Source organism: Cydia fagiglandana, chromosome 24 (assembly GCF_963556715.1).
Source record: "Cydia fagiglandana chromosome 24, ilCydFagi1.1, whole genome shotgun sequence".
In the NCBI taxonomy this organism is placed as follows: Eukaryota; Metazoa; Arthropoda; class Insecta; order Lepidoptera; family Tortricidae; genus Cydia; species Cydia fagiglandana.
Window position 1 is genome coordinate 8,002,096 of NC_085955.1, and position 26,320 is coordinate 8,028,415.

The following is a 26,320-nucleotide window of genomic DNA, read 5'->3' on the forward strand; positions in this document are numbered from 1 at the left end:
CAGCGCCACGCGCGGTTTATGGCAAACCCCAATAATAAGGGCCGAACGGATGTACTTTTAGCTACCTGTAGCAAAGCGACGAAATCGATGAGAGAGACACGCCTGTCCGCAACAACAGGGTAGGTACCTTCGAATATTTCAAATGTACATTTTTAGGATCTTTGATGTTTTAAAATATGCTAAAACTTAATGTCCAAACCGGTTAACAACCGTGACAACATTCTTTTCACTACCGGGAAGTTTTTAGTTTTCATGATAAAAAAAACGAATAAAGTAACCACCGTGCACCGTGAAGTTCGAGTGAAAGGATGAGAATTATGAAACTTTGAAGTGTTTTTTTTTTTGTGAAATATGACTTTGAGCCAAAATAGCAAAATACGTGTCCGTTTGTTTTTCATGTTCTCCAACATATGTATATTCAAACCAGTAATTAACTAGCAATTTTCTTGAACAAAACTCTCTACAGAAGTTAGAGCGTTTTGTCACTTTTGAGTACTTTGGAGGCCAATTTCTCCCAGTAGGGTCAGTAGGTATGGGCAGCTAAAAAAATACGTGTCCGTTATTTTAGACTACTCTATAACATACTTATATAAAAATGAATCAAATCGAAGCCGGACAGTAGTAGTAGTAGTAAACACTTTATTGCTCAAAACAAGTACATAACACAGAGAGAATACAATAAATTTGTACAAAGGCGAACTTATCCCGTTAAGGCTCTTCCAGCTAACCTTTAAGTAACTGAGAGATACATATGAAACGGTAAACGGTACGGACAGTTGGGTACCCTTCCATGTTAGTCAGCAAGTTCCATAGAATGACACTGTATTCTGTGGCCGCACGCACGCCTAGCGTTGTCATATAATACTATAATATGATATTATCTATAGCAGATTGTAATACGCGTCTTCGAATAGGTATTTACCTACAGGGAAACCCGGTCAGTCACACCTGGACGACAATAAGTTCTTGTAAATGCATGAACATTACTCAAGAAAGTATAATAATACAATTATTTCAAGGTTTTCCGACTGAGACACACTGGAATGATACATAGATCAAAGCTCAGAGGGACACGTCAAGATAAAAGGGAAGTTTTTGCAAACTCACGTTTACTTATGTGTAAATACTAATATCTTTATTTGATGAAATACGGGTAAATTAAATGTATACATAATGTAAATATTAAAACTTAAAGTTAAATCTAGAAATGAAATAAAAACACAAACTATAAATAGTTATTTGTTTTACAAGGGGGCAAAGTGGTATTCGGCTATTTAACCTTTTAACCGCCAGCAATTTTTGATCGAGCGTGCTCGTGTCGCCACCGACAGTAATTGTACCACGCAGAGTAAGGTTGGCATAGTTACGGGAGTTAAAAATGTGCTGTAAAAACCAAATCAGATCTTTGTCTTATTTATCAGACTGTGGTGAAATGAGATGGATATGTAATGTCTTATATATCAGACTATGGCGGTTAAAAGGTTAAAGTTGTCAAAATTCAAGTCATTATCTTATCTGTGGTCGTGCACGCAAAGGGACGTCAAGTTGTGCCAACCCTAATAATCGCTCGGAGCAATGCTGAGCCGAACGGAGCCGAGTTTGCCCGAAGCGTGGAGTTTCGCACCCCTCACTATGTTATGTTATGGTTATGACTATGTTTTTTGCCGTCTGCGGGACTTCACCCAGCACCCTCATCTCCAATGCAAATGTATGAGGAAAATTATTTGGTTCCTATTGAGTAGGTATTAGGTACGTTTCATTTAAGTATTTTTCGTACGTACGTGACGATTTAACAAACCAAGAGCATGTCGAGCCATGCTTGCATAAATTGCTGAAATCTTTTAAACGTGTACACACTATAGTTCGTTTTTTTTAGCATTAAAAATAAGGTAAACAATCTAGACGTGTCTTTTTTATTGAAAAACACGTTTTAAAAATAAGTCACGGCAAATATGTAACAATTATGAATATAATACGATCATTTACATTCTTCTGCTTTCAGAAGTATAATAGTGACTGACTTTTAAAAAGCGTTTTACAATTAAAAGACTTGTCAATTAAGAGACTTGAGAAGAAGATTGTGGGGCTTTACCTTCTTTCTAATGCTAAAAAAAACGAACTATAGTTGGTCAAGCAGATCTATTGTCAGTAGAAAAAGCCGGCAAATTTTAAAAATGTAGGCGCGAAGGGATATCATCTCATAGAAAATTTGATTTTCGCGGCTTTTTCTACTGACAAGATTTGCTTGACCATCTATATATGTATTCACCATTTAGTTTCGCTATGATCTTAAGGCCGTAACACACTATCGCACCGCACCAAGATCATTGTGCGACGCACCGATAAGTAAGAGCGAGAAAGAGATATCGCTTTCTCGCTCTTACTTATGGTAAGACCCGGTCAGAATGGCGGGAGGACCTTTGTTGTTAAATATCTCGTTTCCGGGTGAAGTACATTGAATTCTATTAAAGGTACACTAAAGTACACCGAAGGTACAATATGTTCATAAATATTTCGTTCAAATTCGCTGAGGTCCATCCGCCATCCTGACGCTCACATCGTGGCCCATTCCATAGTGCGTGCTCTCAACCATCGCATGGCCATCTCGCCAGCGCTGGGCCATCGTGTAGAGGGGCCATTTGAGAGTTGCCAAGCCCATTAGTCGAGTATTATACACCAACCCTTTTCCAGGCATAGTTCGATTTATCGACCGCATACGCGCTAATAGTATTTCAACTTTAGCATTCCGATTTAAGGTTCAAAATAGATCGCACTTTTGGAAAATGTCTCCCTTCTTCAAATGAATCGTCAAAGCTGGATTAATTGGAATATACAGTATGTCTCTGACCATGGAGCTTTTAAATCCAGGGCTTGATGGGCTACTTTTACTATGGGACCAACCCTCTGCCCTGCTTATTCAATGTGTAGTACTTGCATGAAAATCATCGTTTAAAAAAAGAACTTATTCAAAGAGTTTCGCGTTTTGAATACATATTAACTCACATTATAGACGGGTCTAACGCGAATTATATTCAATTACCTTTATTTACCGACGTTTCGACACAGGTTTCACTGGTCGTGGTCGCGGCTGACTGATTGTCCCAGCAAAATGTCAAAACAGAGATTTGTGCATCTACCCGACGAAAAGTGTATGGAAAAGTTTGGGGTAGACATCACATTTTCAAACCACCCACCACACATAATGTTAATTATTGTCAATAGTCCGACACGCAACACTCACAATATCCACGCACCCGTCCGAAGATAGATCCTTTGGCTTTAGCTTCTGTATCACTGGTTCCCAAGTTGGCGATAAGTTGAAACCATCCTCCCTATTAAAATTCCTGGGGTGTTTCTTGATTTCAATTGCTTCTCGCACAACTCGAGGATAATAATGGCGTTCAGTGGAGACGACTTTTGGTCTATGCAACTCAATCCAGTGATTTGTGCCAGATGTAAGAAGATGTTCGGCGATTGCGGATTTGTGTAATTGGCGATTTTTAACTGCCGCTATGTGCTCTTTCACCCTCTCTTGCACGCTCCGTTTAGTTTGTCCAATGTACACACTTCCGCAGCTACAGTCTATTTTGTATACGCCCGGATTTTGATACGGAATGACATCTTTTGGACTGCGCAACAGATCTGCTACTTTGAATAACGGCTTGTATACAGTCTTGATGGAGAATTTCTTAAGTACTGCTCCAATTTTGTCCGTTATTCCTTTCACATATGGTAGAAACGCTGGTTGTCTGTTGACCTCTGGATGTCTCTCCGTTCTCTTCGGCTTGCGTTTCATCCTCCCACGGTATCCATTCCTCTCCAGTACAGCTTGGACATGGGCCAGTTCACCGTCCAGGTGCTCAGGGTCACATAAGTCATGTGCCCTGTTCACCAAGGACGCGATCACAGACTGTAGGTGCCTTGGGTGATGATGAGAGGATGCCTGTAAGTATCTGTCGGTATGCGTAGGTTTTCTGTATACAGAGTGTGCCAAGGTGCCGTCCGATCTCACCATCAGTTTGACATCCAGAAAAGGTAAGGACCTGTCACATTCTACTTCATATGTGAATTTCAGCCTTGCGTGGATGGAGTTTAAGTGTTCGTTATAACTCTTGACGGTGTCGTTATTCCCCTTTAAAATGCAGAATTAAAAATCGCCAATTACACAAATCCGCAATCGCCGAACATCCTCTTACATCTGGCACAAATCACTGGATTGAGTTGCATAGACCAAAAGTCGTCTCCACTGAACGCCATTATTATCCTCGAGTTGTGCGAGAAGCAATTGAAATCAAGAAACACCCCAGGAATTTTAATAGGGAGGATGGTTTCAACTTATCGCCAACTTGGGAACCAGTGATACAGAAGCTAAAGCCAAAGGATCTATCTTCGGACGGGTGCGTGGATATTGTGAGTGTTGCGTGTCGGACTATTGACAATAATTAACATTATGTGTGGTGGGTGGTTTGAAAATGTGATGTCTACCCCAAACTTTTCCATACACTTTTCGTCGGGTAGATGCCATGGACATAATGGTAGATGCACAAATCTCTGTTTTGACATTTTGCTGGGACAATCAGTCAGCCGCGACCACGACCAGTGAAACCTGTGTCGAAACGTCGGTAAATAAAGGTAATTGAATATAATTCGCGTTAGACCCGTCTATAATGTGAGTTAATATGTATTCAAAACGCGAAAGTTTAAAATATTATATTGCAAACCGCTACGGGCAGGAGTGTGCAAATAAAATAAAACATCTGGAGAAAGTTCGGAAAAGACGTGCATTTTTAGAGACATCGTTGGACTTTTTAGTGAAGTGCCGCGATTTAAACTTAATACCGACGTGTGTTCGTTTAGCGCCCCGTCGGGATATCGCACATTCCGATGATATTCTCCGCAACGCAAGTGTCAAACTACTTAGAAGAGTGATAAAAAACCATCAAAAGGAGTATTTCTGGATACAGAGTGATTTATATAATTTACATCAGGATTGTAACACGTTGTTGTCACCAGAGGATTTTGAGGTATGTGACCGTATAACATATCTGCAAGCAGCTAGGAAATATGAGTTAAGTAAGGCTACACATGAGCGAAAGTTGGAAAGATTGATCTCAAGACAAAACCGCCGACATGACAGGGAACATAGTACCTCAAAAACGATTTCGGAGACGAGGGAAACGGTTATTAATCTATCAAAAGAAGTGTTAGATCAACCTACAATAAGCGTTTTGTCCAAAGGCATGAATTTCGCTATAACTCCAAAAAGAATTCCGTACGAGAACGTTATATGTAGCTTAGAGGAGGCATTAATACGAAATAAAGTACCGTCAAGTGACGCGGAAACTGTGCGCCAAGATATTTCGGTATTGTTACGGAAGGTCAGACTACCCTTAAGTAACATTACTACAGCAGAGTGTCAAGCATTGAAGGCTCTTCGTGATAATGAAAACTTGTTAGTTTTAAGAGCTGATAAAGGTAACGCTACTGTAGTTATGGACAGTTCGGAGTATGATGGCAAAATGAAAGCGTTGCTGGCAGACAGGAAGATATATAAGCCAGTTAAATATAATCCAACTGCCAGGGTCACTCGTCGTCTACGAAACCTCATCAAAGACCACGAGGATCTTTTTGAAGAGGATGAATATAATCGGCTATACAGACCGAAATCAGTCCAACCGCCCAAGCTATATGGATTACCAAAGGTACATAAATCCAATGTGCCATTGCGACCAATTGTTAGTCAGATCAGTTCGCCATCCTATGATCTCGCAAAACATGTAACAAGCGTACTCCAGTTCAAATTAGAATGGAACAGGAGACCTTTTTATAGGTGTCTGAGTGGCTAGAGGTTAATTGGAATATATTTGCATTTTTTGGGAAACCCTTGTAGAATGTAGATTGGTGCGGCCTGGGAATGGGTTAATTCATGTCATGTCAGTTTGTGAGTCGCCTTACAAGCCATCTTCCCAGGTAATACCCTGGCGCAATGAACTGCCTACTAATGAGCCTTTATGGTAATTAGGCTTCAACGGTACCGATAACCATATATTTAACCATGTCAACAATCTTGGCAGTGTTGGTAGGTAGGTACTTAGATCATACTTCTAATAAATGAGCCGATTTTACATTTGTTGTCGAATTTTCTTTTCCGTTGTATTTGGATAAAATTTGATATGTTTAGTTCAGCTTCTCATTCAGGGGCCGATTTTTGAATTTCGAGCGCTCGATTTTGTGATTTTCCTTTCAATATAATAATATCTCCTCCACTACTAGGCAGTTAAATTCTAATACTAATTAATAGAATTCAAAACGAGTGGTCAATACCACTAGATTCCCAATATTTATTGCTACTTTAGTATTTTAAAATAATCAATTCGCCGTTTTCCACAGACTTGAGTGACGAAATCGTGCTCTCGAAATTAAAAGATCGGCCCCTGGGCGAAACAAATCCCAATTTGTTGCAATGAAAATGTAGATTGTGAAATGATGTTCCGCTCATTTATGAAAATAACATACCTACGTTTTTGACGAATGGAAGATTTTTTACGGACAATACGCTAATTTGTACAGAATAGGGACCTCTATCTTCCCACCAAGTTTTTGCCCTGCCTACAAAAAAACAAATAAACAAAGTCCCCCGCCGCGTCTGTCTGTGTGTATGTATGTTACGACATGTTCGCGATAAACTCAAAAACTACTGAACGGATTTTCATGCGGTCTTCACCTATAGATAGAGTGATTCTTGAGGAAGGTTAAGTGTATAATTTTTTAACCCTTGCAAAGCCGGGGCGGGTAGTAATAGATATAAATGAAATACTACTGTACACGCGTTTTCCATAAATACCTAAACCTAACTATAGAAAACAAACAATAAGTAGAAGTAGATAAGCGGCTCTCCTTTTTACATAACATACGGGGAAGGACATTAAATTAGTTAGAATGGTTTTTATTAATTATTCCACGCAGACGTAGACAGTCGCGGACAAACGCTAGTTGGTGTTTAGCAAAAATGAGTCAACCCACATCCATTTTGCAATCAAATGTCAACTTTATGCCTCAATTTTTTGAGTTACAATCTTATTGAAAAATTAATGTGCATCCATCCATCCATACAATCTTATTGAAAAATTAATGTGCATCCAGGGGCCAAATTCGACACGTACAACTGTCAGATTTCGCATCCATGTCAAATCAACAGTTGATTTTATTGCATACTGAGTGTTGATTCCATCAACGGTGGATAATATCATTTGGTACAACCAAAACCATCCAAAACTCAACTCTAAACTAAGGGTGGTTCGGTTTGGTTTGCTTGTCACCCTAACTGTGGATTGTTAATGTCAAATTTTGACATTGTACGTATTCGAGAACTTATGATTTTTCCCACATCAACGGGAGATCAACACGATACGTCAAACGTCGCTTGTCGAATACCACCCCTGTTTTCATAGCTATAAGTATTTTTTTACATCTTAGTAAAACTCAGTAGTCAGTAGGTATTAACTTACAAAAAAACCGGCCAATTGCGAGTCGGACTCGCGTTTCAAGGGTTCCATACATTAAGTCCGACTCACGCTTGACTACTCAGCACATTTCTAATAAATTTTCCTGTCATCTATAGGTAAAGAACTATTTTGTGTATTTTTTTCAAAATTTTTGACCCAGTATAGTAGGTTGGGAGATAAAGGGGGGAATGTTAATTTTTTGGCTATTTTCTTAAATAACTTCTATTTTAAAATTATAAAAAATAATATTTGATAATTCTCAAGATGAACTCTTTATACATATTTGATATATAACACGATATAGTTTGAAAAACTTTATTTTTTAACTTCTCATTTACCCCCCAAAAGTGGCCTCCATGTTTAAAATTCATTTGTTTACGTAAGATGTCCGTCTTTGGGTCACGAATTCACATATATGTACCAAATTTCAACTTAATTGGCCTAGTACTGTCGGAGAAAATGGGCTGTGACAGACGGACAGACAGGCAGTGATCCTATAAGGGTTCCGTTTTTTCCTTTTGAGGTTACGGAACCCTAAAAATCGCCAAGCACGAGTACATGTTTCTACTTGCTAGTCCAGAGTCATCCCATTCAAATGTGCGCCATAACTTATGATTCTTATGAATGTATAAGGAAAATAGGTACTTTGTTTACTCATTAGAAGTACTAGAACATTTCCACGCTCAGTTCTCAATCGCTAAGTCATAATAAGGAAAAGTTATATTTTCCGATCATCATCATCATCATCATATCAGCCAGAGGACGTCCACTGCTGGACATAGGACATATTTTCCGATACTAAACTGTAACATATAACATATACTCGTACACAGATAAAACATCCTCCAGACTGAAGGGCCCCCCCACATCTGGCGTCTTTCGAGCGTCGGCGTCTGTCGGCGCTATGGAAAATGACGTCGCTGCGCAGTTGCGTCGACGCTGCGTCGACGTTGCGTCGACGTCGGCCATAGAATTGTAGACGCCGACGCTCGAAAGACGCCAGATGTGGGGGGGCCCTGAGCATAGTCGCGCTACCCCCTCTGCCACGCATACGGTAATTTTACTATGTTCGAGTCGAAAGTGTCTTTGTGTGACGTCCGTGTCTTTGAACGGACCAATCACGGCACGGGACTTCGCTCACCTCGTCCCGCGCACCCCCGCATTTTTGGCACCATCGGTTGCATGAAATAATTGCTCTAAACTCGGTAGAGGATTCCTAGTCTATGAACATATATTACTCATATTAGATGGTTCTAGATAAAAACCGGGCAAGTGCGAGTCGGACTCGCGCACGAAGGGTTCCGTACCATAATGCAAAAAAAAAACAAAACAAAAAGCAAAATAAAAAACCGGGCAAGTGCGAGTCGGACTCGCGCACCAAGGGTTCCGTACCATAAATAAAATAAAACGAAAAAAAATGCAAAAAGAAAACGGTCACCCATCCAAGTACTGACCCCGTCTGCTTAACTTTGGTCAAAAATCACGTTTGTTGTATGGGAGCCCCATTCAAATCTTTATTTTATTCTGTTTTTAGTATTTGTTGTTATAGCGGCAACAGAAATACATCATCTGTGAAAATTTCAACTGTCTAGCTATCACGGTTCGTGAGATACAGCCTGGTGACAGACAGACGGACGGACGGACAGCGAGTCTTAGTAACAGGGTCCCGTTTTACCCTTTGGGTACGGAACCCTAAAAACGGTCACCCATCCAAGTACTGACCCCCCCGATGTTACTTAACTTTGGTCAAAAATCACGTTTGTTGTATGGGAGCCCCATTTAAATCTTTATTTTATTCTGTTTTCAGTATTTGTTGTTATAGCGGCAACAGAAATACATCATCTGTGAAAATTTCAACTGTCTAGCTATCACGGTTCGTGAGATACAGCCTGGTGACAGACAGACGGACAGACGGACGGACGGACAGCGAAGTCTTAGTAATAGAGGGTCCCGTTTTACCCTTTGGGTACGGAACCCTAAAAAGGGTCACAGTTACAAGGTCCTAACCAAAGAGCAAAGTATTACTGAATCGCAATTAAAAAGGGATTGAGATAGCTGTCAATCCATATTGATTTAGACGTAAGTGTATGGAAATCTGTCATTTCTAATCCCTTTCTGATCGCGGCATGATAATAAGTATATAGGTGCCAAAGAGAATAGAGTCTATAGAGACGGATTGTCAAAGTAAATTATGTAGCCACTGTAAATTTACTGCCATCTTTCGATAGATCATAAAACTGTTAGAACGCCATTTGACTTTGATCCTTATTCTTTCACTGATATGTGTTATAACTTATTAAATATTAATATTAACGCCATGTTTTCGAGCGATGGCGCCATAACCTTCAGCCTATGTTCGAGTAGATGGCATTAATATTTAACAAGTAAATGAACTGTAGCTACATAATTTACCATGACAGTAACTCTCTACTTCAAATTCTCTTTGTAGGTGCTAACCGCTTGAAATTGGGGGTTTGGCAACTGTCAAAGGTTTGCATAGATGGCGCCATCATAGCTTGCCCTTTTCTCTAGTTTCTATGAGATTTGGCATCCATGTCTTATGTTGTTGAGGTTAGAGTTTCCGGTCGGTGCTACAACTATTGTCACTTGACAGTACTACTACTGCTACTTAAAGTACTGATAATTCCGCTACTCGATGCTAGATGTCGACTATGAAAATACTAATATTTTTGGTACCAAAACTGATGTATGGAGTGAGCACTCTTGTCTTACTATATTTCTCTATGACTGGAGCCAAATTTTGTGTTGTGTTTTATATCACCCGCGTCCTATCTCGATGCAGTAAAGTAGTAAAGCCTATATTATCAATATGTTAAGGTGCATCTGCATGGTCAGGTATTTTTACCTTAGCCGCTCCGATATATTTGGTGGCGACTGTACCAAAATTATTATTGTTTATCAACTCTGTGTGTTTATCACACGATAACCTCAGTTGTTGTCGGCCGGTTCTTTACCTGCGGTAGGTATAGATATTTATAATATGTACTTACTACAATATTATTCAGACTGCGGGTGACGATTTATGACCAACAAGGAAAGCGCCTGTAAATATGTGCCGTATAAATACGCTCCGCGTCGGCCATTGCTGCAGTGGTTGGGTTCCCGCCAAAGTGTCTACACTTACGGGTGCGTTCAGTTTTTTTAATATTTTATTTTTTAATTAAAATAAATAAATTTAATTACACATTTATCAAATATTCTGGCTAGCCAACAGTATCTTAACTAAATCTAGATGTGAAAGGTTTATTTTTTTCATTTAATAAATTTTATTTCGGATTTTAACTAGATATATTGCAATAATTAACAATTAATGTTTAAATCACACTATTAAATATTTATCTAATTAAATGTAAAGCATTGTCAAATCATAACATAAAAATTAGAAGAATAAATAGATAAAATGTTTGGTATAATAGGTACTAATTTGATGTACTTAGAAAAAATATTTAAAATTAATGTGATGTAGAAAAAATATTTAAAATATTAAGATTGCAACTTTTATTGCAAGATGTTCTATTTTTTCTTTAATTTGGTTTTCTTTTCAAGAGGACATGAATGACAGGCTACATAATGAATAAATTTTGTATATTTTTAGGTTTTCTATAAACATGGCTGTAAAAGTATTTCTCCTCTTCGCTGCGACCGCCGCTTTGTGTAAGTTTTATTTTCTATTTTGTTTTAATATCTAATTTTCGAATTTAAACTATCGTGGGTCTTGATGTCGTTAAGTTTTATTATCCTTTTGGACGCTAATGACCGATTTATCCGCACCGCAGGTCCAACGCTAAAGAGAGATTAATCGGTCACAGACCACAGAGCAAACATAAGACCTACGTGCATATGCATAAAGTTTAATTTTAGCTTTGACACTTCGGTGACGTGGCGTCCGAGTGACAGCTTTTGTGTTTGACACTGCGTCGAAAAGGTTACATAGGTTAATGTTAACCGTTCTTATTTGAATCCAGGCGCCGCTCAGCCCGTGGACAGCAATCTGCCGGTCCTCAAGGAGGCTCCCCGCGAAGTCACCTTCCGGGTGTCCGCCAAAGCTCACCCCTTCACCATCCCCTGCGCCACCACCACGCCCAACGACAAAGTTGTGTGAGTCCTATATACATATTAACATAAGATTAAATGGGGCATTATCTATGAAAAGGGAGCTTATTGTCGATGGCGCTTACGCCGCACAGCGTCGCGCGGCATTGTATTTATACCGGAGCATCGTTAATAATGGCGTAAGCGCCATCGCAAATAAGGTCTCTTTTCATAGATAACGTCACAAATATACATTACAATAACAATTCAATTAAAAATGAATTAAAAATAAAAATTACATAAAATACGCTAGTCAATTACACCTACTGGCACGGCCCCCGTACGTGCACACTAGTTTAAACAGTGATTCATGTAGGGGCAGTCTACCCGGTCCGCGATCATGGCTTTTTTTTAGCATTAGAAATAAGGTAAACAATCATGATGTGTCTTTTAATTGAAAAAGACTTTTTAAAAATAAGTTACGGCAAATATGTAACAATTTTAAATCTAATACGATCATTTATATTCTTCTGCTTTCATAAGTAATCGTTTTTTATTATTAAAAAGCGTTTTTCAATTAAAAGACATGTTAAGATCGCTTACTTTCTTGCAAGTTCTTTGTAATGCTAAAAAAACGAACTACAGGACTACTGTTGCGGCTGGCGCGCACTCTGCTGAGCATCGCCGCGCACCGCTTGCGCACGCGCAGAGTGGCGTAGAGTAGAAGCAATCGGTGCGCGCTTCTGCGAACATGCTATACACCGTGTTTTTTTTTATTTCCGTTCATTTCAAGGGTGCATTCCTGAGCTTAAATTAAGTAACTTTCTCAAAGACACCGATGTTCTAATTAACTCCATTTCGGAGATAATCAATAATTATTATTTTTCCTATAAGGCCTCTACAAGCGTGTACACTTGCCTTAGGGCTGGTTTATACAGGGTGATTCATGAGACGTGAGCAGGACTAATCCTGCACACTCAGTAACTGATAATTGATCGATCTCCGTCGTATTTAGGTAAAACAACTACACTTTTTCCTATTTTTCAACTTTTTGGTGAGGGCAAATTTAATTCTCTACAATCATGGTCACCCTACAAGACCTAATTAATAAACATAAAACCTCTTTTACGAAGGAAATAAAATGTCAAACCTTAGTGAGATACGAGTTTTCAAAAGTAACCAGAGCGTGATGACAGTGATGACATTGAATTTGACACAGAATATCTGTAGTTTAGTATTCTAATTTTAGGGCGACCATGCATGTCGTAAATAAATTGAAAATTTTTTTTTTCAACACTAGTAGAAAATTTACGTCAATCTCACTAATACTGATACGAAACAGTTGCTTATAATTTACAAAATGCGCAGTGTTAGTCCTGCTCACGTCTCCTGAATCACCCTGTATATTGGTTAGTGTTAAGAATGAGTTCATACATTTGCTAATAAACTTAAGTACAATCTCGGTCGATCGATGTTCGAAATGACATTGATAATATGTCACAGATTTCAATTGTTTGGTTGAGTTAAATGTAATGCCCGTGTTACAACAACGTTATATGCTACATTTAATTAGTTTTTAAACTTAATTTTTTCTTTAAAAAAAAGCAAGAAAACTTTTTTTTTTTGAAAATTAACTATGCCAATTAGTTCACTTAAACGTTCTTAACCATACCCCGAAGTTAACGGAATTCAATAAAAACACGGTGTATATATGTACTAAGATATTTATTTATTTAACCTTTATTGCACAATATAAGAAAGTACAAATGGCGGACTTAATGCCATAGATATCTGTATTTATCGACGGGTGGGTCTGGTATCAACAAATTAAAGTAACAATGCACTTTATTACACTTGTAACACGGTTTATTGTCCAATAATTTCAATGGTGTGACTTTTGCTTGTCACCCGACGTTATTATACTCTGTATATTTAGGTATTTAAAAAAAATGAATAAAATCTACCATCAAATGCCAAAATTAAGCCAGTGGGGGAGGGGGGTAGCCAAAAAGCTCACCAAATATCACCAAGGGGGAGGGGAGGTCACCTCGCATGATTTGTGCACAACCCCTAATGTGGCTCAGTTTATATCTGTCAATTGCTGTAAGTTTTATGAATTAAAACAAAAATTAAAATTAAAATTAAAGTAATGAAATAAGTGCATTTGTATTTGAAAAAATGTTCAACAGCTACGCCTGGACGAAAAACGGCAAACCATTCCCCGTCAACGAGAAATCCCAAGACATCAAAATGCGCGCCGGCGAAGGGACTCTCATCTTCAACAACCCCAAGGACTCGGACGAGGGCGTATATCAATGCCTGGCCACGTCGACTGAAGGCGTCGCTAGTTCTAGACCCATCAGCGTCAAGAAAACCTTCGTAGATATCCCGAAGTACTCCCTTCAGAAGCATACGCCTGAAGAAGGCAAGCCGTTCAAAATGGAATGCTCAGTAACCAAAGCCTACCCTAAGCCGGTCATTGAATGGTACAGACAAGGCAAGGATGGTAAATACTTGGATATTATGGTGAAGAGGCTGCTGGAATCGCCTGAGGGTGACCTGTACTTTACTAATGTGACTAGGGAAGATGTTTCTAAGGATGTGAAGTATGTGTGCTTGGTTGCCACGCAGGCTGCAGATGACAAGTTGGTCGCCGCGGAACATATCATTGAGGTTAGTAACTTAAAGCTCTACCTTAACTTATGTTAACTATTACTTATCGTTTCGTTTAATATTCAGAAACTATTTATTTTATTTGTGAAAAAATTTGCCTGTCAAACTGTGTCGAACAAACTGTTATGAGTAAGTAAGGGTGTTTTTAGGGTTCCGTACCCAAAGGGTAAAACGGGACCCTATTACTAAGACTTCGCTGTCCGTCCGTCCGTCCGTCTGTCTGTCACTAGGCTGTATCTCACGAACCGTGATAGCGAACTGTTGCCGCTATAACAACAAATACTAAAAACAGAATAAAATAAAGATTTAAATGGGGCTCCCATACAACAAACGTGATTTTTGACCAAAGTTAAGCAACGTCGGGCGTGGTCAGTACTTGGATGGGTGACCGTTTTTTTTTGCATTTTTTTCCGTTTTCTTTTGCATTATGGTACGGAACCCTTGGTGCGCGAGTCCGACTCGCACTTGCCCGGTTCTTTATATGACACAATGACCCGCCCCGGCTTCGCACGGGTTACACAAAACCTTAACAAATTATACATCTAAACCTTCCTCAAGAATCGTTCTATTGGTAGGTGAAAACCGCATGAAAATCCGTTCAGTAGTTTTTGAGTTTATCGCGAACATACAAACACAAACAGACAGACACGGCGGGGGACTTCGTTTTATAAGGTGTAGTCATAGTACAGTCAGCAGCAGAAGTTGCTACGCGGGTGAGGTGTTCAAAATTACCTTGACACGCTCATATTCTCTTAACAATAAAGTCGCGTCAAGATCATTTTGAACACCTCGCCCGCTTAGCAACTTCTGCTGCTGACTGTACAAGGTACGACTCGCTGGAGTCGCCGGCCCAATTCAATAGGGGTTATTTTATTAAAAAATCTAGCCCTTTTCGGGACACTTTTTATTGAGAACGAGAAGAGAACGAGAGAATTGAGAGAGAAAGTACGAAAGGATATTTACTTACAGATGTAGTGCATAATTACTTTCCTTCGTAATTTCATGGATAATTCAATTTCGGTACAAAAAGTACTGAGGTTTACTGTAGTAGCATGACAAATACGAACGTTTCCGCGAAAATACGATGGAAAACAATTATGCACTACATCGGTAGATGTATTAACCCCTTACGTTTTACATCAAATGTATGAATACCTATCAACGTTCGCTTGTAGGACCTGACTCCAGCCAAGGGCCCCAAGAGCGGAGAGCTGACGCCACAGTACCTGAGCAAGGACATGACCGTCAAGACTGGAGACATCGCCGTCATGATGTACTGCATCTACGGTGGCACGTAAGTTCGCTTGTAGGACCTGACTCCAGCCAAGGACCCCAAGAGTGGAGAGCTAACGCCGCAGTACCTGAGCAAGGACATGACCGTCAAGACTGGAGACATCGTCGTCATGATGTACTGCATCTACGGTGGCACGTAAGTTCGCTTGTAGGACCTGACTCCAGCCAAGGGCCCCAAGAGCGGAGAGCTGACGCCGCAGTACCTGAGCAAGGACATGACCGCCAAGACTGGAGACATCGCCGTCATGATGTACTGCATCTACGGTGGCACGTAAGTTCGCTTGTAGGTCCTGACTCCAGCCAAGGGCCTTGTCTGGAATTGGTCTAACTCTATTAGCATAAGTTTGCTCATCTGATGAGGATAGCAGAGTCGCAGATGCGACTCTGTCGAGGAGGTAGCACTTCCTAATGGAATGTGTTCGGACTGGAGACAAGAGGGCACTAACTATTTGATGCTAGGGGCTATACATGCAATAACTGATTTTGGGGTTTTCCACTCGATATTGGCGGAACCCCTGTCTAAAACTGCGAAATTTGTGTACAGTTTTTTTGATATCTAGTAACACTTATTGAAACTCATGTAATGTAGAGGCCCAACCGAGCGGACATGTCTCATTGATAAAGGTTCCTTTTAAGTATGTAGATAAAAAAAAAACTTTATAAAAATAAAATAAATATCATTTATTTCAGACATTATTGGTCCATACACTTATACTGAAAACTAGCTACAAACTATTAACTTAAAAATAATATTAAATGTAGTGTTCGACAGGAGCCAGGCACATACACCAGTAATAATCACATACACTCAAGTGTATGTAGCGACCACTGAGTGTACCCTGGCCCAGTGCGCAAGAAGCTGACTGTCCATCCTGTCCGCTATAACAGCCAGGACTGTCCCGCAGGCGCCGCAGTGTATTAGCATCTCATAAAGTGTTATATCCTCCAGCCCCATGGCCCACCCCGACTGGTTCAAGATCTCCCGCGACGGAACCCGCACCAACGTGAACGGGCAGCCAGGAGACCGCGTGACGCACCGCAACCGCAGCGCGGGCCGCCGCCTCTGGATCACCAAGGTGTTGGCCGAGGATGACGCGACGTATGAGTGTGTCGCGAACAATGGTGTCGGCAAGCCGCAGAGCCATAAGATCAAGCTGACTGTCCAACGTGAGTATTCAAATTGCAAAATAAACGCACCGCAACCGCAGCGCGGGCCGCCTCTGGATCACCAAGGCCTTGGCCGAGGATGACGCGACGTATGAGTGTGTCGCGAACAATGGTGTCGGCAAGCCGCAGAGCCATAAGATCAAGCTGACTGTCCAACGTGAGTATTCAAAATGCAAAATAAACGCACCGCAACCGCAGCGCGGGCCGCCTCTGGATCACCAAGGTGTTGGCCGAGGATGACGCGACGTATGAGTGTGTCGCGAACAATGGTGTCGGCAAGCCGCAGAGCCATAAGATCAAGCTGACTGTCCAACGTGAGTATTCAAAATGCAAAATAAACGCACCGCAACCGCAGCGCGGGCCGCCTCTGGATCACCAAGGTGTTGGCCGAGGATGACGCGACGTATGAGTGTGTCGCGAACAATGGTGTCGGCAAGCCGCAGAGCCATAAGATCAAGCTGACTGTTCAACGTGAGTATTCAAATTGCAAAATAAACGCACCGCAACCGCAGCGCGGGCCGCCTCTGGATCACCAAGGCGTTGGCCGAGGATGACGCGACGTATGAGTGTGTCGCGAACAATGGTGTCGGCAAGCCGCAGAGCCATAAGATCAAGCTGACTGTCCAACGTGAGTATTCAAAATGCAAAATAAACGCACCGCAACCGCAGCGCGGGCCGCCTCTGGATCACCAAGGTGTTGGTCGAGGATGACGCGACGTATGAGTGTGTCGCGAACAATGGTGTCGGCAAGCCGCAGAGCCATAAAATCAACTGTTCAACGTGACTCGTGAGTATTCAATATGCAAATAATGGTAGGATCTACTTGTTAGTTCTAATAGTTACCAAAAAGATTTTATAAGGTGTAGTGTATAATCATATATAGATTTAATGCTCAGTAAAAGGGGTTTAGCACTCAAACCACTGCTTCCAGTAACATTTCTTTTATTACATCGATATACAGGATTAATTATAAGATTACAAAAGATCAAATCGGACATAACCTCGGGGCAAAGACCTGCCGCCAAATCTGACAGTTCTCTATATCAACCAAAATGACCATAGATGCAACAACCAAAAAGTATAAAGCCAGATGCATACTACATGGTTTCATCAGTGTAAGGCCACGTATAGAATATTCATTACAGTGATGCTTACAAGTGATTAAAAATTCACTGATATAATTCTCTTTCACAGATGCCCCTGAGTTCACGAAGCAGCCAGAGCCCGTGATGCTGGCCAAGGTTGGAGACGACGTCACCATTCCCTGCAAAGTTCGCGGCGCCCAAAGAATATCCTGGTCGTTCAATGGACAACCCCTTGGAGGTAAGATTTATATATGTGTTTTTTATTCAAGGCCTGGGAAAATGCGTGCTTTGAATTTGTCAGCTGATATAGATGGTAACTCAGTGAGCCTACCGTGAACACCGAATTAATTATGGTATAAAAGAATTGCATTGGCGAACATCTGTGTTCGCGGTAGACCCTTTGGTATATTTGGCTCCGCGCCGTGATTCGCGCACGAGTGTGGAGTACTGTGGAGCGGGCTTCTGGTTATCGAAACTTGACATTTTGACAACCTAGTAACAATAAAACGTGGCGCAATACAGCGTTATCTATTTCAGCTGTCTCACATCGATTTTTTATCTTACTCCTTTATTCATAAAACTTAGCAACCGCATCCCTCTGAATTTAGTCTCTTTCTAAGAAACTCAGAAATGATGACATGGTTAGCGGTATTATTCTTAAACGTTTATAAAATCCAACAAACCGTTGTGATAATCCTTCATCTTGTCATCATTTCTGAGTTTACCGGCCCTTACCCCGGCTACTCACGTAACGATAAATCGTTGCGATAAAACTGTGCAGTCCGACTGTGCAGATAAATCGAACCGTGTGTATGTCGATTATCGTAACGATTTGTCATACACATATCATATCATATCATATTTATTCATCAACAATACAAGATTGTGTTTGAAATGCACATAAAATACAATTACAATAAAATACAATAGCATAAACAACATTTGAACAATAATATTAAGCACTAGTAACTTATTTTAGCCATTATAGGACGACATTCACAGTATACATAATGAGATCAAAAAATAAGGCATTTATGAACTACTTATACAAAGCTTATACACTAACTAAACTAAATCATCATCAAATAACTCATCCAAGCTATAAAAACAACCTCTTAACAAATATTGCTTCAGTTTTTGCTTAAAGATAGTGTACTTTGAAATATTTTTCAAATGCTGAGGCAGTTTATTAAATAACTTAACAGCCTGATGTCTCACACAGTGCTCCTCAATTAGTGAAGTAGGGCGAAAATGAATTTTCAAATTTTTAGTGCGTGTGAGAAAACGCAGTTCCTCTTCTTCATGCGTTTCAAATCTTTGCTTGTGTTTGACAAGGTCCGTAAGCAGAATATGTACATATAAGCAGGGCACGGTAAGTATACCAAGCTTAAGGAAAAATTGCCTACAAGAGACCCACGGTGGAATACGAAATATGGTTCTTATTGCCCTTTTTTGAGCGGTTAGAGCTCTGTTCACGTTATATCTAAAACTGTTACCCCAAAACATAATGCTATACCGCAATTTTGATTCGATTAGAGTGTGATATACTATTTTTAGTTGATCTACACTAATTTCGTCTCTGAGGCTTCTCAAGGCGTAGCAGGCAGAATTAACTACGTTTTCAATAGCTTCTAGCTCCTGTACCCAATTTAACTTTGAGTCGAGACGTATGCCAAGGAACTTAACATTTTCAACTATGTCTATAGTGGATCCGTTCATAATGATGTGAAGTCTGTCAGTTTTTTTGGAGTTTTGGTTAAATAACATTATTTGGGTCTTGTCTGTGTTCAAGCAGAGATTATTAATTGTAAACCATTTCTGAAAGGTGTTTAACGCAAAATTTACTATTTCATTTAATTCTACTACGTTATCAGCATGTATAACGGCATTGGTGTCATCAGCGAACATAATTATATTGCAGTTCGGCACCACATTGGAAACATAATTGATGATATCATTTGTGAATATGTTAAATAGCATAGGGCCTAAAATTGACCCTTGCGGTACACCTCTGCCAACCTTCAATAGATCAGACTTAGTTGATCTTTCACAGCCGCAATGTATATCTTTGATCTCTACATATTGATTTCTGTTTTGCAGATAATTGCGTAGTAGACCGTAAGCTTTGCCCCTAACTCCATAGAAGTCCAGTTTTTTCAGGAGTATATTATGGTCCACGGAGTCAAAGGCAAGGCCTGTTCACTTCCTAAGAAAGTTATGTCCCCAAATAATTGCGCATGTCTGCGCCTGAAGCTTCTGTGTGTGCGTTGGCCTCTGAGAAAAAGTTGCGAGTAATAAAAATAAAAACATTTTTCTACAGCAACATTGCTCCCAATTCTGATTTAAATTATCACGAATTTTATATATTATTAATCATAAAACAAGTCTTAAAACGCTTAAAACGTAATTATACTCGATTAAGTTTTAAAATTGAATATTTGCTTCCAACTGTCTTTATCAATGTCCATAAAATATATGGAGGGTAGGTACGTCTACCCACCATAATACAAAAATATATTTGTCAATGACTTTGTCCAACTGCTGTGGTTAAAGTTCATAACGAAAATTTTATTTATTAAATCTACTACCACTACCGCGGTACTACCACTTAAGACTGTAAGTCTGTACCTACATGGATAACAGCAATGCACATAGAAAATGTGCTAAATGCGGAGCAACGGCTGTTGAAGCAGCCAGAGTGAAATTTACAGCTTTAGTGGGTTCAGAAGGAACCGAGTCATAACGCATCTGGAAAGCGTATTAATTAACCGTGAAGAAATGTAGGAATACAAGTTGGAAATCTGTGTAAAATGCCGTGTGTAAAGTGTAGACTAGTGTATCTGCGTGTAAAGTGTAATAGGTAAGGTAGGCATGCCTAATGTTATTTGTATTATACTGAAAACTTTGTGAATGCGCTTTATTAATGTCTATTTTTTTATTAAGTTGTCAGAGTTTAATTTTCAGTGTATATTTCTATATGTACGAGTAAAACATTTTTTTAATAAATAAAATAATACAATGTTATAAACATAAATATGCCTTTTATTTAAATCAATTGATAATACCACAAACAAGGGGTAATATTTGCATCTTGCATATATTTAACAGAATTACTACCTACCAATACCCGCCAGGCTAAACCGGTTGTCAACTTTAGTTCCATTGGTACACAAAGACGGCGCCACTAGTATAAACGTATAAAGGGTTGGGGACATTTTTTTGTATGGAGTTACCGTTCTTCTCCTAGTGAGTATTATATTCTTTGGTCAAAGGCAGAACTTAGATCAAGGAATAAGCCAACAACTCTCTTTTTACAATGGATTTTCGAAATTACATCATCAATTAAGTAATTAATAGCATCTGTAGTGCCTATATTTTTTTGAAATCCAAATTGTCTGGGGCTTATTATATTATTCTCTTCAAGATGCCTAAGAAGACGAGTTTTAATGATTTTTTCAAAGACTTTTGAAAGTACTGGAAGAAGTGATATGGGTCTGTAGTTAATCGGGTCTGTCTTATTACCTTTCTTATATATAGGCACTACCTTGGCTAGTTTTAGCTGATCCGGAAACATATTCTGTTCATAGCATTGGTTAAACAATTGAGCTAGTGGTTCCGAAAGTAAATCAATAGACTGTTTAAAAATTGTGATAGGCATCTCATCACACCCAGATGACTTTTTATTTTGCATCAGTACTACGGTTTTTTCTACTTCAAAGGGTGAGACCGGCCACCAAGTCATATCCTGGTAATGAATATTATTGTACAGCTCTAGACAGTGTCTTGCCGCAGACAAATCACCCGTAGCCATAGTATTATTTTGATCAAAACGATTGGATAATATGTTAGCAACGTCTTGAGGTGCTTCTATAATTTTATTGTTAACCTTCAATACAATTTTTTTTGGGTTTTTGCCATTCGATTTATTCCTACGCCTATTTACAACATCCCATATGCCTTTAGAAGATCCCTTAGCTTTAGTTATTTCAGCCTGAACCGCCAGTCTTTTTGCGTGCCGAACTATTTTCCTGAACAAATTAATATATTTATCTCGGTAAACTAAAATAGAATTATCACAAAATGGCTTATTAACGTTACATAAGACTCTTTTCATTTTACTTGCTGTCTTTATACCTTGTGTAATCCAATTGAGTGTTTGTTCGTTTTTGATTTTAATTTTCTTTCTTTTTTTAATAAAACTTAATTGGAACACTTCAGACAGTTTGTTCAGAAATCCACTTATACTAAAATCCCCCCAATAGATGTCGGCCAACCTACTTCTGAATAACTGAATACATTTCTCAGTTATATATCTCTTCTCTACTACTAACTCATTGTTACTATTAGTAAATATTTCAGTTTCTAATGACAGTTTGCAGAATATAGCAGCATGTCCATCTGCTAGACCATTATGGTCGACGTCTGTTGCAATATCTATATTGGTAGGCATATTAGTTATAAAATTATCAACACAAGACTGCGAATTGTTACGTTTAAAAGTTATGTCATTAATAAGGTGTCGGAAATTGTAACATTTTAGGAGACTTAAGAAATCAGACCGTTGCTTTTTATCAATTAATAAATTAACATTAAAGTCGCCACAAACAATCGCTTTTTTGTCAAAAAGGTGATCCAACAAGAGTTCCAATTGCTTAAGAAAAATTTCAAAGTTACTATCTTTAGGACATCTATAACAACAAAAAATATGAATGTTAGTTCTAATATCCCTGATACCACAAATTTCAAATCCATCTGGCACATATAATTTCTTGCAAATTACTAATTCTTCTGAATCTCTATTTACTGAGGCTGCAATAAGAGTTCCACCTCTTTTAATGGTGGGTCTTGTGTTGAAAGAAATTAGGTTATAGTTATGTAATTTAAAAGAAGTAGCAGCGTTTTTATTCAGAAAGTGCTCGCTAATACATACAAAATCCATCGGTTTAGTCTGCTCATTAAGGTAAAGTTCAAGCTCATTTATTTTATTGGATATGCCACACACATTTTGGTGAAATATATTTAACATATCAATTTGCACTACATTATTGGACACGAAAAAAATCTGTAGTACTAGTGTCGCCCAGGCCCCAAAGGTGTTTATTTGTTACTACCCAATCAATGTTGTTATAGAGATTTTTCAATACATTATTCATACCAGTGTTATTTAGCCTACCAGTGTTGGATGAGAACATATCAAGTGATACGTTTGCGTTAGAGTCGTATACAAAGAAACATTCATTATGATTAGGTAACTCATTGAGTAGCAAGTGATTAAAACATTCGACTCTGCTATTAAATATAGGTTTGCCACATATATAGGTCGGACATGCTATAACAAGATTAGTATACGTTATACATTTCGATTCTTCTGTTAGGTAGTTCACAAGTCCACGAATGTCACACGAATAATGAAAGTCCTCTTCTCCGATTAATACAATACAACAATCATTTCTTGACATGCCTCTAAGTAGAGTGTGAACATCCTTAAACAGCACACGTAACGCCTCCGCCGGGAATGATGTGATGACATATCGTAAAGTCTTCAAAATAATCATTGTTTGTTATAGTCTTGATAATATTGTTTTTATTGTTTCTGCTTATTATTAACAATTTTTTTCGGTCAGTGTCATGTTTATCAGAGCTTAAGCTTGTCATTGATTCTACATGTTTAGCCCCATTTTTGTCAGCTGGCAGCGTTATAGCACTAGGAAGGGCTTGACAATCAGAAATTAAATTTTCCGGCAAAGCAGTTGGTCCAGAAACACAATTTAGGGGTGCTTTGTTGTGCACAATTTAGCACACGGTTCGATTTATCTGCACAGTCGGACTGCACAGTTTTATCGCAACGATTTATCGTTACGTGAGTAGCCGGGGTTAGACATCGGTTACACGCTAATTCTGGCGTCAGTTCAGTCCATCAGTCCATTCGAGTTTTGACTGATGCCAGAATGATGGAAAATGGACACGTTTACACGATCAGTCCAGACTGACAACAGTGACAACAGACTGATAAAATTACGACACAGTCGCCGTTTGGACACAGAACGCAACACAGTCATTTAGTCTTATCTAATATGGTGACTGACGCGAGAATGGCATGAACAGGTTACACGGCGATCAGTCTCCTATCAGTTTTCTGTCATTCAAAATGGACTGACGAATATTATCTAAAAATTTAAATTTTCATCAGTCCAGATCATCAGTCCATCAGTCCGCGTGTTACACGATAATTCTCCCGTCAGTCTGACCAGACTGATGGACTGAACTGACGCCAGAATAAGCGTGTAACCGATATCTTAGACTTTGCATAACCTGCTACCAAAGAATCTGTTTAAACGTAAGATTGACAATTTGTACTATTCTTATTAACATTAGTTATTATTTTCCCCCAGTCAAAGAGCCCACGGACACCCTGACCCTGAGCAAGGTGCAGAAGAAGGACAACGGGTACTACGCCTGCATGGGGACCAGTGACGTCGGAGACGTCTACGCGGAGACCCTAGTGCACGTCGCTTAGATGTTTCACTTTAACTTTATTCTCTTGTAGTAGTACCAGGCTTGTCTCACTCCGCGATTTCGTCGCTTTGCTACAGGTAGCTAAAAGTACATCCGTTCCACCCCAATTTTGGGGAAAGCCATGAGCCGCGCGTGGCGCTGTCGCCACCTAGCGGCCATAACTGTCCTGATCGTAACAGACGCGTTTTGTTAGAGAGTGAGTCTTCTGTACCTAGTACTATTATTTATTCTGTAGTCGTACCTAGTAGTAGTAAAACACTTTATTTTCAAAAAAAAAAACTTAAAACATGAATCATTTGTACAAAGGCTGTTGTAAAGGGTATGTTGTTTTGGCTGTTGTTAGGTTGATAAGTTAAATACCGAGGCCTATACCGTCGAGGACCTGTTTAAGACTATGTAGGAGCATTCCATGAAATTGTCTACCGTTGTCCCGTACAAACGCGAAGTTTCTGAAGATTTAGAGGTATAAGAGTTTCCTTTTCTATGACAAATGGTCAAAAATATGCACAGAAATATAATCGCCTGCTTTAAATGCCGAGAAAAAAGTCGCAACACAGGAAGTAAAATGCGTTTGTACGGGATAGCCCGTGGGTATCGTCTTGGGTCGTCCCATTCGTTTTTCGTCAAGTTCTTAAATTAGTCCTATTCTGCTTTCGTCACTCATTCTACACACATCACAATCGTCGGTGGCGTTCAATGTCGAATGCGTGACGAAAGCAGAATAGGACTAATTTAAGAACTTGACGAAAAACGAATGGGACAACCCAAGACGATACCAGCCCGTGGAATGCTCCTGTAGACTATGTAGTGGTCGAGATGCGGGAACTTATATGCGAGTAGCATGTTTTATGTTATTTACTTGTGAGACAAAACAACTTTGAACTTTTAGTTTCGAATTCAGTGTATTTCAAATTAGGATCAAAGATTCTCAGTCTACTTATTTCGAAAGAGATGTATCATACCAATAATTTATTGACCTAACGAAGAAAATTTTGTATTGCTATTTTATAAGGAATTTAATAAATATACTTTACCAATGTTTGATGGTTTAATTTTAATTTGATACTTAATTCAATGTTTACCATTAAAATCAATTTAGTCGTGATTTTTTCATCACTTTATATCTACACAAATAATACTTACACCCCACCAGGCGTGGCTCACTCCGCGATTTCGTCGCCTTGCTACAGGTAGCTAAAAGTACATCCGTTCCACCCGAATTTTGGGGAAAGCCATAAGCCGCGCGTGGCGCTGTCGCCACCTAGCGGCCATATCTGTCCTGATTATAACGGACGCGTTTTGTTAGAGAGTGAAACTTCTGTACTCCGTACCTATAGTTCGTTTTTTTTAGCATTAGAAAGAACTCTGCAGAAGCAAGCGTGCAGTTTTTATCAGGCTCGTTAATTGTTAATAATTATTGAATTATCTAATGTAGCATGGTCAATACATATAATTTACTTCAAATTGTTACTGCTAAAAGTGCCAGATTTAGAATCACAAGCGAACTTCTGCGAAGTTCTTTCTAATGCTAAAGAAAACGGACTATAGTACTATTATTTATTCTGTGCCTACACAAATAATACTTACACCCTTCGAGCAACACCGGCTCCCGACGTGTTACTCATCGAAGCTTATAGGTACACCACAATTATAAATTATAACATATTTATAGTCTAGCAAACCAATTTTGTCAGTAGGTAAAGGCGCAAAATTCAAATTTTATATGGAAGATCGACCCTTCGCGACAGCATATTTCAAATTTGCCGCCTGTTCCTACTGACAGAAATGGCTTGCCAAGCTATAATATATATACTAAAGTTGGTCAAGCAGATCTTGTCAGTAGAAAAAGGCGGCAAATTTGAAAAATGTAGGCGCGAAGTGATATGTCGTTGTCGCGGACTTCCACGATGCATATATAACGAACGGCAGATGATCTTGTTAGCAAGAATAATGAAAGGCAAAACAAAATAGGACTGCGGCGATCCAGGCAATGAATAGAATTCAGGGATGGACTCGCCATTTAATGTC

General features: G+C 39.3%; 1 protein-coding gene across 1 annotated transcript; it reads left to right on the forward strand.

The window, feature by feature from the left end:
* Positions 1 to 10,552: 10,552 nt before the first annotated feature.
* On the forward strand, positions 10,553 to 25,331 carry LOC134676450 (hemolin-like). Its single transcript, XM_063534846.1, has 8 exons — positions 10,553 to 10,652; positions 11,122 to 11,180; positions 11,492 to 11,624; positions 13,748 to 14,231; positions 15,677 to 15,795; positions 16,474 to 16,691; positions 17,886 to 18,014; positions 24,169 to 25,331. The coding sequence occupies exons 2-8, from the start codon at positions 11,135 to 11,137 to the stop codon at positions 24,291 to 24,293; spliced, it is 1,254 nt and encodes a 417-aa protein (XP_063390916.1). The 5' UTR covers positions 10,553 to 10,652; positions 11,122 to 11,134; the 3' UTR covers positions 24,294 to 25,331.
* The last annotated feature ends 989 nt before the right edge of the window (positions 25,332 to 26,320 follow it).